Source organism: Pogona vitticeps, chromosome 1, assembly GCF_051106095.1.
Source record: "Pogona vitticeps strain Pit_001003342236 chromosome 1, PviZW2.1, whole genome shotgun sequence".
In the NCBI taxonomy this organism is placed as follows: domain Eukaryota; kingdom Metazoa; phylum Chordata; class Lepidosauria; order Squamata; family Agamidae; genus Pogona; species Pogona vitticeps.
The window spans coordinates 301,150,175-301,162,560 of NC_135783.1; the positions used below are offsets into that span (position 1 = coordinate 301,150,175).

The 12,386-nt window shown below is 41.1% G+C and overlaps 1 protein-coding gene across 5 annotated transcripts in view; it reads right to left on the reverse strand.

Moving 5' to 3' along the window:
• The window catches only part of MAPKBP1 (mitogen-activated protein kinase binding protein 1), a 149,396-nt gene that overhangs the window by 80,528 nt on the left and 56,482 nt on the right, over window positions 1-12,386 (reverse strand). For all 5 annotated transcript variants that reach the window (XM_078391337.1, XM_078391343.1, XM_078391338.1 and 2 more), the window contains exon 3: window positions 9,961-10,052. In XM_078391337.1, coding sequence (XP_078247463.1) covers window positions 9,961-10,052 — 92 coding nt within the window. The remainder of the gene's footprint in view (window positions 1-9,960; window positions 10,053-12,386) is intronic.

Below are 12,386 nucleotides of genomic sequence, written 5' to 3' on the forward strand. Positions count from 1 at the left end.
TACCTGGGGGCCAGGAGGATTAAAATAAAACAGCACTGTGTAGACCATATTTAATATAATAAATATAAAAACAATTGCAACTAAAAATACCCTTTTCCTCAAAGAAAACTGGGAACCTGTGCTTTCAATCGTGCTTTGTATCCCAATGCTAGAGGCCTTTCACATTTCAATCCACATTTTGAAAAATATGTACTATGAAAAAACATGTGGTAAAACTGCACTTTAGGGATGGAATATAAACCAGATCCTTTTCTTGTTGTAATCCAGTGTGCAACTAGATGGACTGGAAATATCAAATGCTTGATGTTTCATCAATTGTGTAAGACAGATTTAATTTTCAAATTTAATTTTACAAGGCTGTGGCTTTTAGGTTTTTGAACCAGCAGAAGCCAAAGCGACACCCAAGTCTAACTAGGAATTTATACATGTAACGCACCAGCTAAAATTAAAATAAACCAAAGAGATATTATGTGATTTTGGTGTGACTTCTCAAAGTTTCAGCATTTAAGGATTGCTGAGGTCAGCAGATGCTAAATGAACATGATAATTTCAAATTATTACACAGTACAACAAAAGTTTGTTATGTAACATAGGCTTGCAGAGCAAGAAAACCGATCCTTTTGGCTTGCAGAGGAAGAAAACCGATCCTTAGGGTCTGCAGATGTAAATAAATGTTGAGCCAAATAGCAGAATATCTGGAAAGACATGGATCAGAGCTGAGTCATACACAAAAAGCTGAAAGCTGGGGGAAGAAAAAAAGGCAACCATACTGTGTCAAACACATTGTGCGCATTGCTCTGGCCAGCAAAATGCACATCACTTCAAACGGAACAAGCATTCAGCAAATTCTGTACTTTTTTTTTTTTTAGGAAGGTCTCAGAATGAAAACTCAAGAGAACCAGGGCAACACGGATGCCAATATTTTTTTCCTTTTTCTTTCTCTGCATTCTGCCAAGAAGATATAAATCCTTTGAGAACAAGATAATAAAACAAACTGATCTTGCAACCTAACTAGGTCTGCAAACTATTTCCTTTGTATGTTTTGAGGTCTTATAACATCACAAGGGCATACGAAACACAAAAGTGCTGCCTTGAAAATTGTATAACTACTACAGAACAGCCAAGCATAGCATACAAGCAGCTCTTGGAACCAGGCACACAAATAAGAAATCCTCCGTAGTTCTCCCAAGGAATTCCCAAACTGATGGAATGAACCACATCCTCTCCCCTGAAAAATACCACAGGTTGACTCCTTTACAGAAGCCTACTGAGTTACGTAAGCTCTTAGCTCCCTAGAACTGTGCTTCCCAACCTTGGGTAACTCAGGTGTTCTTGGACTGCAACTCCCAGAAGCCTTCACCACTAGCTGTGCTGGCCACGGTTTCTGGAAACTGCGGTTGAAGGTTATCTAAGGTTATCTAAGGTTAGGAACCACTGCCCTAGAACAATATTTGTATGACTAACTCAAGACTTGCCATCATCTCAGGGAAAGGCAAGGTAAACAGTGGACAAAATTCTGTTGCATAGTGTTGTAAATTACACTACAGTAGAACCATTGACTCAATGGGGATTTGGTGAGTCAACTCCTCTGTAAGTTCCATTTATTCAAATGGGCTTATTCCAACTATAACTTACTTTAGTACAGAAAATTGGTGTTAGATTAGGCCCATTTGAACCAATGGGACTTATAAAGGAGGTGACTCACTAAGTTCTCATTGATTCAGTGGGCCTCTTGTAGTGCAATTTAGTACTCTAAGTGGTTCTTAACGTGGGCGATAATGCCCCCCAGGGGGCAATTTCATTTTTCAGGGGGGCGGTAGAACGAAATGGGGCGGCGTGGGGGCGCTGGAGCAGAAGGGAGGTGATAGGGGGCACTGGAGCAAGCCACACCTGTGAAGATGGCTGCAGCCTTTTTACAGTGTGCATGAATATATATTTTCATCCAATCTTAATTTAGTTTCAGAGTTTGCATCTTGAAATTTTTAATTCCTGCATTGCGGTTTGTTTTTATACCCTTTTTATATTTCTTTTTGTGTCTTAAAATTCCCTTGCAACTAAATCATTAAATGTTACTTTTTGGGGGCATTTCATTTTCTTGGAATTGAATTTTGTTTTCAGGGGTCATTGGATTTAAGTGTCTTAAATAAATAAATAAATAAATAAATAAATAAATAAATAAATAAATAAATAAATAAATAAATAAATAAATAAATAAATAAATAAATAAATAAAAAGATATCATCACCGTGGGGAGGGGGCGATGATAACTTCCTCAATGGCTCAAGGGGGTGTTTCTTTCAAAAAGGTTAAGAACCAGTGCTCTAAGTGACAGGATTTTGGCCAGTTTTGGTCTGCAAGAGGAAAAAACATATCTACCCAGTTTTATTAGGCATAGAATTTTGTGCAGTGATCAAATGCAACTGACAAAGTGAGCTACGGTCCACAAAAGCTTGTGTCAGTTAAAACTTGCTCATTTTCAAATGCCACAAGATTCTTTTCTGGTTTTCCTGTCATCACCATCATCACTTGAAACCACTAGCAACTTGCTTTGAGGTTTATTTTTAAACAAGACATGCAAAACTCTTTTTAAAAGTTCCTGAGGCAATTCTCTTTTACCAACCCCACATTTCTTCTGAAAATGTAAAAAGAAAAGGCCACAAAAGGAAGTTGTAGTCTCTGCAGGCTTTCTTAGGGTTGGTGTTGTAGAATGGAATCCCAACCGTAACCTCTTTATCAAATGGAAATATGAAACATTCCTGCTGTCCTACTTCAAAACACACACACACCACTGAGAAAAGGAGAGGGGCCTATTTGCATAACAGTCAAAGGGTAATTGAAAGTCGCTATCACTAACTCAAAGCAAACAGCTGGAGCAATAAGGGCCATACATTAATGCTCCAACATATGGCGTTCCATTCCTGCATTACTATTTCTTCAAACCTTATTCTACATAATGCACTACAAGAACAATCAGGCAATACATTGCAGAAAAAATGTAGCATTTTGAACAGACATGGGATATTCATATTTGTCTCCCAGGGGAGACAAATATGAAAATTGGCACCACAGGTGCTGGGGTCCTTTGGACCCCCTTCCAGAACCCGCTGATCCACTTACCATTCATCATATGGGGCTGTCACCATTTGTGACGCACCAATCATGGAAGTAGCCCAGCCACTGCTTCCCCACCTCCCTGCATAGCCGACCACCCAGCAGCCAAGTGAGGAGACTCATCATCCTGCCTCCTCACAGGAGTGGTTGGCTGTGCAGGGGGGGGACGACCACCAGCCGGGCTGCTTCTACAATTGGCGTGTCGCGAACAACACTCAACATGCACAGCGAACAGTAAGTTGACTAGCCAGTTCTGCGGGTAGAATCCAAATATCCTCAGGCACCTGTGGTGCTGATATACATATTAATCTCTCCCAGGAGATGAATACAAATAACCTTTTGAATTAGCACAATAGCATATAACCTGAAAGCAGTAGAATACAATCTGGCAAAGTACAGGGAACATAGTAAAGAGTTCTGAGCATGGCCAAATTAAACCTTATTACTATGGATAACATCCATCTAAATTAAAGAACCTCCCTGCAGCAAATGACAAGTCATCACTTCCCCAAAGACTCCAGTTAGGGATATCAGATATTGCTCTTAAAACAACTATGGTTGGCTTTTAAGTTCTTGTGGTCGGGAGAGGAAGAGGGAGTGAGGGTTCTGGGGCAATCTCTCTCTACTGTCATTTGCTCTGGGCTTGCTTTGCTTTTGCTGCAGGGTTCCGTTTCCTTTCCTACATACTTGGAAAGACAGTCACATTGTTTTTGTCTTGTAAAGGCCGACGTGCCCACAGCAATTATCAACATTCCTCCACCAGAACTCCTACCAGATCTACAAAAACCTCTACACAACGATTCACCAAAATGACAGTAGAGATGAAAAAAGTTTATTTTTTTGGACTACAACTCCCAGAATACAAGACAAGAAATACTAGCCATGCTGCCTGGGTTATTCTGAGAAGTGCAAGGAGGAAAAAAAACAATAACTGTTCCCATCTATGGTTATTTCTAATTTCACTGTAAGAGTCAAATATTCAACATTTAGAGCTGCCATATATATATTCTGGTTAGTGTGGCAGGTGAACAACATTCCACTATTCAGAATTTCAGGAACAAAATGAGAGGCCTATGGTGGGGCTTTCATGATGTCACACAGGCAGGTCATTTTGCTATCATTCTTGAGACAGAGAGAGAGAGATTATGATGATGAAGAATTTAAAGACTAATGAAATACTGCCACCCAGGATCTGTCATCTCAAGTCTGTTGGGAGAGATCTGTAGGCTGAAGGCTACAACACACAGTGCGAAGCGCATGCATAAGTAAAAGGACGGAGCACATTGTCCTAATACAGAAGGGGCCTGGAAGTAAATTCAGTGTTACTAGAAGACTTCTAATTGATCTCCAGCAGTCATCAAGGATTATTTAACTCTTTTAACAGTTGCAGCAATATAATGTTTTCCCCCATCATCAAGTATCCTTGAGATTTAAAAAAAGGAGATGATTTCTATGTGAAAGGATAGTGAGCTTCATTCATATCTGGCATGCAAAATACAGTCCTAAACTTAATTCTAAATATGTATTTTCTGTACCAGTCAGTCCTCAGTGACATTTCAGTCTCTGTATTATACACAAGTAGACATAGTAAGCCTCGCAAAGTCTGTTCCACCCACTCCTAAACTTTGTTGTTTAGTCGTTTAGTCGTGTCTGACTCTTGGTGACCCCATGGACCAGAGCACGCCAGCCCCTCCTGTCTTCCACTGCCTCCTGGAGTTCTGTCAAATTCATTCTCATAGCTTCGATGACATTGTCCAACCATCTCATCCTCTGTCATCCCCTTCTCCTCTTGCCTTCACACTTTCCTAACATCAGGGTCATTTCCAAGGAGTCTTGTCTTCTCATGAGATGGCCAAAGTATTGGCACCTCAGCTTCAGGATCTGTCCTTCCAGTGAGCATTCAGGGTTGATTTCCTTTACAATGGATAGGTTTGTTCTCCTTGCTGTCCAGGGGACTTTCAAGAGCCTCCTCCAGCACCACAATTCAAAAGCATCAATTCTTCGGCGGTCAGCCTTCTTTATGGACCAGCTCTCACTTTCATACATCGCTACTGAAATAACCATAGCTTTGACGATGTGGACCTTTGTCGGCAAGGTGATGTCTCTGCTTTTTAAGATGCTGTCTAGGTTTGTCATTGCTTTCCTCCCAAGAAGCAGATGTCTTTTAATTTCGTGGCTGCTGTCTCCATCTGCAGTGATCATGGAGCCCAGGAAAATAAAATCTGTCACTGCCTCCATATCTTCTCCTTTTATTTGCCAGGAGGTGATGGGACCAGTGGCCATAATCTTAGTTTTTTTTGATGCTAAACTTCAGACCATTTTTTGCACGCTCCTCTTTCACCCTCATTACAAGGTTCTTTAATTCCTCCTCACTTTCTGCCATCAGAGTGGTATCATCTGCATATCGCAGGTTGTTGATATTTCTTCCGGCAATCTTAATTCTGGTTTGGGATTCCTACAGACCAGCTTTTCGCATGATTTATTCTGCATATAAATTAAATAAGCAGGGAGACAATATACAGCCTTGTCGTACTCCTTTCCCAATTTTGAATCAATCAGTTGTTCCATATCCAGTTGTAACTGTTGCTTCCTGTCCCACATATAGGTTTCTCAGAAGACAGATAAGGTGGTCAGGCACTCCCTTTTCTTTAAGGACTTGCCATAGTTTGCTGTGGTCCACACAGTCAAAGGCTTTTGTGTAGTAAATGAAGCAGAAGTAGATGTTTTTCTGGAACTCTCTGGCTTGCTCCATAATCCAGTGCATGCTAGCAATTTGGTCTCGAGCTCCTCTGCCCCTTCGAAATCCAGCTTGTACTTCTGGGAGTTCTCGGTCCACATACTGCTGAAGCCTCCCTTGGAGGACTTTGAGCATAACCTTGCTAGTGTGTGAAATGAGTGCAATTGTATGGTAGTTGGAGCATTCTTTGGCACTGCCCTTCTTTGGGATTGGGATGTAGACTGATCTTTTCCAATCCTCTGGACACTGCTGAGTTTTCCAAACTTGCTGGCATATTGAGTGTAGCACCTTAATAGTGTCATCTTTTAAAATTTTAAATAGTTCAACTGGAATGCCATCATTTCCACTGGCCTTGTTGTTAGCCATGCTTTCTAAGGCCCACTTGACTTCACTCTCCAAGATGTCTGGCTCAAGGTCAGCAACCATAGTATCTGGGTTGCCTGGGATATCCAAATCTTTCTGATTTAATTCCTCTGTGTATTCTTGCCACCTCTTCTTGATGTCTTCTGCTTCTGTGAGGTCCCTACCATTTTTGTCCTTTATCATGTTCTTCTTTGGACAAAATGTTCCTTTAATATCTCCAATTTTCTTGAACAGATCTCTAGTTTCCCCCTTTCTATTATATTCCTCCATTTCTTTGCACTGTTCATTTAAGAAGGCCCTCTTGTCTCTCCTTGCTAGTTTTTGGAAGTCTGCATTCAAAGTTCTGTAACTTTCCCTATCTCCCTTGCATTTTCTTTCCATCAGTTCTAGAAGGTGTCGTAAGTCTTCATAGAATCGGTCAGTTTCAGCCTCTTCAGCATCGGTGGTTGGTGCATAAACTTGGATTACTGTGATGTTGAAAGGTCTGCCTTGGATTCGTATTGATATCATTCTATCATTTTTGAGATTGTATCCCAGTACAGCTTTTCCCACTCTTTTTTTGAGGCTACTCCATTTCTTCCATGGGATTCTTGTCCACAATAGTAGATATAAGCTTCTTCGCTTCGCTTATAATAATCGTCTGAATTGAATTCACCCATTCCTGTCCATTTTAATTCACTGACGGCCAGGATGTCAATGTTTATTCTTGCCATCTCCTGTTTGACCACATCCAGCTTACCAAGGTTCATAGATCTAGCATTCCGGGTTCCTATACAGTATTTTTCTTTGCAGCATCGGACTTTCCTTTCACTTCCAGGCACGTCCACAGCTGAGTGTCCTTTCGGCTTTGGCCCAACCACTTCATTAGCTCTGGAGCTACTTGTACTTGTCCTCTGCTCTTCCTCAGTAGCATGTTGGACGCCTTCCGGCCTGAGGGGCTCATCTTCCAGCGTCATGTCTTTTAGCCTTTTCTTTCTGTCCAAAGAGTTTTCTTGGCCAAAATACTGGAGTGGCATTGCCAGTTCCTGCTCCAGGTGGATCGCGTTTAGTCAGAACTCTCCACTGTGACCTGTCCGTCTTTGGTGTCTCTGCATGGCATAGCCCATAGCTTCTCTGAATTACTCAAGCCCCTTCACCACAACAAGGCAGCAATCTGTGAAGGGGTCCTCTAAGCTAAACTCTTACAAATCTCAGATTACCTGTTTTGTCTTTTGTTACTGTTACAGGCCCCTAACTTTGGCCAAGGATCTAAGTCCTATTCAAATCAGGCAATTTGGTTCCATTTATGTGTTTGTTGAGTAAGGTAGCCAAAGAAATTTGTATCTATTCAGTACTTTAAAATGCAGATAAAAATTAAGCCCCAAAGTTGATTCTCAGGACCAAAACCTGAAACCAAGAAACCCAATATAGAGTTCAGATAATTTTTAAAAGTGGTAAAACTGTGGACAAAACATTAGACTCACGCCCAGAGGATGTGGGCTGAAGGTTATTTTTAAACACTCAGAACAAAGGTTTGGTCACCCCTTTTTTAAAGGCAAGCCTAACTGATATAGCCACAAGTTGTGTCAAGCCCTTTTTGTAAATCTGTCTTTCCACAAACTCTCCTCAGGATGAAGCCCCTTTTTGCTGGGCTTTTATAAACTGCATAAATTATATGGCAATCTATTTAGGTAAAGGTTCCCCTTGACAATTTTTGTCCAGTCGTGTTCTACTCTAGGGGGCGGTGCTCATCCCCATTTCCAAGCCATAGAGCCAGCGTTTTGTCCGAAGACAATCTTCCGTGGTCACATAGCCAGTGCGTCTTAGACACGGAACGCTGTTACCTTCCCACCGAGGTGGTCCCTATTTATCTACTTGCATTTGCATGCTTTTGAACCGCTAGGTTGGCAGGAGCTGGGACAAGCGACGGGCGCTCACTCCGTCGCGTGGATTCGATCTTATGACTGCTTGGTCATAAGATCGAATTTAAATACATGCAAATTAACACCATGCAAAGTACCGAAAATACTTATAAAACACATACACAGTGACAAAAAACCTTTGTTGGGTCAGCTTTAGAAATGACCACATGGCAAGGCTAGCGATGACAAAAATGACTGCCGTGCTGCCGCTATAGGCCTATTGTTGGCAAGCCAGTAGCTTTCTAAGGCTGCCCTTTATTTCTTTTCTTCCCACAGAAAATTAATTAGGGCCAGCGAGCCAGCCACAACAGTAAAATAAAATGTTAAAACTGGCTAAATACAAGCCAAGATCACAGTTGGGCACTCAACACCATGGTGAGTACCAGCCTGCACATCCAGTCGGTCGACAGAGATTGCATTTCTTAAAAGCACACTTTACAAATATATGAATTCCATTTGCCTTGAAATTTCCGGTACACCTGGCCAACATCAGCTTTTCTTGGATGTCTGCCTACAGTTTCCAACTTGGATTTGTGTCTTTCAGTGCTCTTACTCTCTCTACTCTTATTAATATGCACACAGTGCATCAGGACAATGGAAGGTGAGTTAGCAGAAGGGATCTCTGGCTCAGGGAAAGAGGCAACATATATGTCCCAAAACCTGCCTGACTGTGAAAGGCATCACTCTGGCATCCCTTCTTCTCTGCCTTGCACTGGGCTGGTGAATCTGTGTCCGCCTACTATGGCTGGAATTCAATTTCCATCATTCCTAAACTCTGGATGTGCAGGGTGGTACTAATGGAAGTCAGAATTTGACAACCATTTGGAAGGCCATAGATTCTCTATCTTGGCTTTAGATTATCAGGCTCAAGAGCAATGGGGATAATTACTCAATTCCACTGTCATTTCTTAGGGCACAAGTCAGCAGGAGCTTGGGGTGGAAAACCAAATGGGAAGGGCCTCTTGTCTTTGTATTGAAGGCTGAGGGGATTCAAGTATACCGTAATTCCTCCTAAAGTAGCAAGAACAACCTGGCAATGAGGCTCAGTGGGTAAACCTGAGCTTGTCGCTGCTTTTTAACCTAAGCCATTAGTTCTCAATCATTTATCCTTTGGATGTTTTTGACTTCAACTCCCAAGATCCCTGATTATTGGCCATGCTAGCTAGAGCTTCTGGGAGTTAAGATCCAAAACATCTGGACAGTAAAATGTTGAGAATTTACAGATTTTGCTGAAATGGCAGAAATGAAGAGGATGTCAATCCAAAGAGAAGAATTTTTCGGAAAGGATAACAAAGCAGACCAGTGCATTGATCATTCAAAACATTGACCACTGCCTCTAATATCTACTGGGGATAAGCCACTTCCTATTTTATGAATAGGCAACAATTTGAGAACAATTGAATAAACCTTCAGAAAAGAATACAAGTCTTAGAAACAATACAGCGAGATAAAAAGATAGTTCTCTCTGCATCTGCATTCAAGAGGGACTAGCGCTGTTTGTGAACTTTAACATCATAAAACTATTTGACGTGCTCCTATTTCACCAGGAGCCCAGAATCAATCGCATTTTTTCCAAGCTATCTTCAAGTTCAACCTCCTAAAGAATCCAATCATTAAATACAGCTGAAAGCAAGAGGAGAAACCACAGATAATTTCATTAGCTGTGACAGGTAAAGTGTATTCCTTCTAGCAATGATTTAAACCATCACTGCTGATGTTCACCATAATTGGAGCGAGTTTAGAAGAAGCTTATAAAACACATCACTCCTTTCCCTCACAAATCTGGCATATACTATATCTTTAGGCTGGCAACTTCCAGTCATTTCAGAGCAACCTCCAATGACTCACCCGGCTGGATAGGCAACAAGACCACTCTTTGGGTCACAGGCTAACCCTCTGCCTCCAGAGACAGTGATGCCCAACACCTTCTCCAATGTCACCTACAGGAAGGGAAAAAAGAAAATGTAATTCAGAGAGATGGACTTCAGCCTATCTGCAATTCTTCAGTAAAGATACACACAGAGAGACACACTTAATTGTATTTCCTGAGTTCAAAAAGTAATTTCTTTTGGACCACATCTCCCAGAATCCCCCAGCCAGCATGGCTCCAATTTCTACAAAGGATAAACTCTCTCAATGAAGACAAAACGATACACATAAATTGGCAGAAATGCAATCTACAGTTCTCTCAATGGAAAATTGTTAAGTGCAGAAAATCCATTGCAAGGAGCGATATAGTAGTAGATTTGGAAAACCATTGCAGGAATTGAAACTAGCAAAAAGGCATGGAGAATGCCAGCGAGAGAGATTGGAAGAAAAACAGCACTGCTAAGCCATGGCCATTCTGGTCTTTGCCAATTTCTTTTCAAGCATCTTGGGCAGCTTTGTATGAAAGTGTTTCAACCAGTATGGTGTTTGATTTCTAGGGAAGCTTCTTTCCAAAGCCTTCTGAAGGAGGTGGGCAAATGTGAGTTAATGGAATGAGGCCAATCAATGGCCAGGATGCATCACATTGTAATGTTAGGAATCTTGGGCTGCCTCCCTTTCAAATGTCCAAGTCCCTTATCCTCTAGTCAAGCAGCAACTTTTTTATTTACAGACCTATCATTAGCATGTAGCAGAAAATCACTTCAGGAAAGCAATATGAACTGCACCAGGGCTGGGAATCTATGGCTTGTTGGGGTGTGCTGGACTCCAGTTTCTGTCAGTCACAGCCAGCCTGGCCCATGATGAGGGATCAAAAACAGGAAAGCCATAGGCTCCCTGCCTCTAAAATAGGCTAATTCACAGCTTGCAAATGTTACTTCTGCATGCTATAGATCCTCAGCCAGCATAGCTGACAACCTTACTGGTCAGAACATTGCAGGAGTTGTAGACCAAAGAAGTAAAAAAATTTCCAAATTGTGAACTAACTTAGCAAATAGTGACCATGACAATTATAGCAGAGAACTGAGGTCATGTTTCCCACTTACCAACCAAACCACCTCTATCCATGGCACCATTCTGGTTGCACAACAAGACAAACTAGTTTCTGATTCCTGGCTTTGCAATGGTGGCAAGGTACTTGGATGCAGGGAAAAGCAAGTCCCATTTATTCGAAAGAACCAGGGGACAGGAAAAGATATACATTAGTGATATATCCTCAACCCTTGCAAAATCCTAGTGTAAGGTTTCTTGTGACACATAATTACAATTGTTCCCAAGGTTCTCCTTTACCAAATGGAGTGTGATTTTTATCAATAGTACAAATATCTCATTTCTAACACAATTTCACTTGGCTTCATGTTGACTCTTCTGTTTTTACCTACAATCGTTGGTTTTATCTTTTGAAAAGTCTCCAAAATGCCTGTAGAGATGGATGGTACAGTTACTGCTATCTTCATTACTGCTAATAGCCACCTTCTAAAACCACCAGGCTTCCAAAAAAGAAAAACCTCCCACACAACACACTTGCTGAACAGCTTGAGGGCACACCTAAAACAGTGACAGCAGATCTCAGGTGTTTATCCAGAAAGAAACCCATTGCAACAGGGCTGCTCTTTTGCAACAATATTTACCATCCCAACAGATTTTCTTACATCATTCCTTCTTCATAAATACATTATTAATTTGGGTTGTTCACCCTAAATCCAAAACTGTGGTTTAAAGATAAAATGCTTTAATTACCTAGCCTAATGCCTTCCCCGTGGTGTCACTGAGTTTACACATTAGATGCCTTGAAGCAGAAAGATCTAAAAACTCCCTTCCCATTTGAAAGTATGCGGGGGGGGGGGGAGAAACACACACAAAAACCCAAGCATTTTTCTTTCTATGAGTATTTCTTTCTGGAGAATATACAAACATGCAGTTATACAAGCAAAAACCACAACATAATTTAATGTAAAGTAATAGTTCCTGTGTTGCCCCCAAAGAACATCCTTATCAGCTTTTTCACAAGGAAATGCCTCCAACATTTAACCAAGAAATATGGATATAATGAGGTAAATGAGACTCCTACCAATACTGTGTATTTGCATTTATATAACAATGACATATCTATGGCTGGTCTCTAGCCACAAATCACCCATGAGCTTTAAAAAAAACTGATTTTTTTAAAAAAATCTATTTTTATTCATTCATTCATTTTTCCAAACACTGGGAAAGATTTTCCCCTGGATGAACCTCAAGTTGCTAACTGCTGAATGTTGTTTTAACTCAAAAGTGCAGAGTTCTAAATTTGTGTTCCTCGCTAGAGTGTGTGCATTTACGCAGCACAGAGGTGTTGCTAAATACAT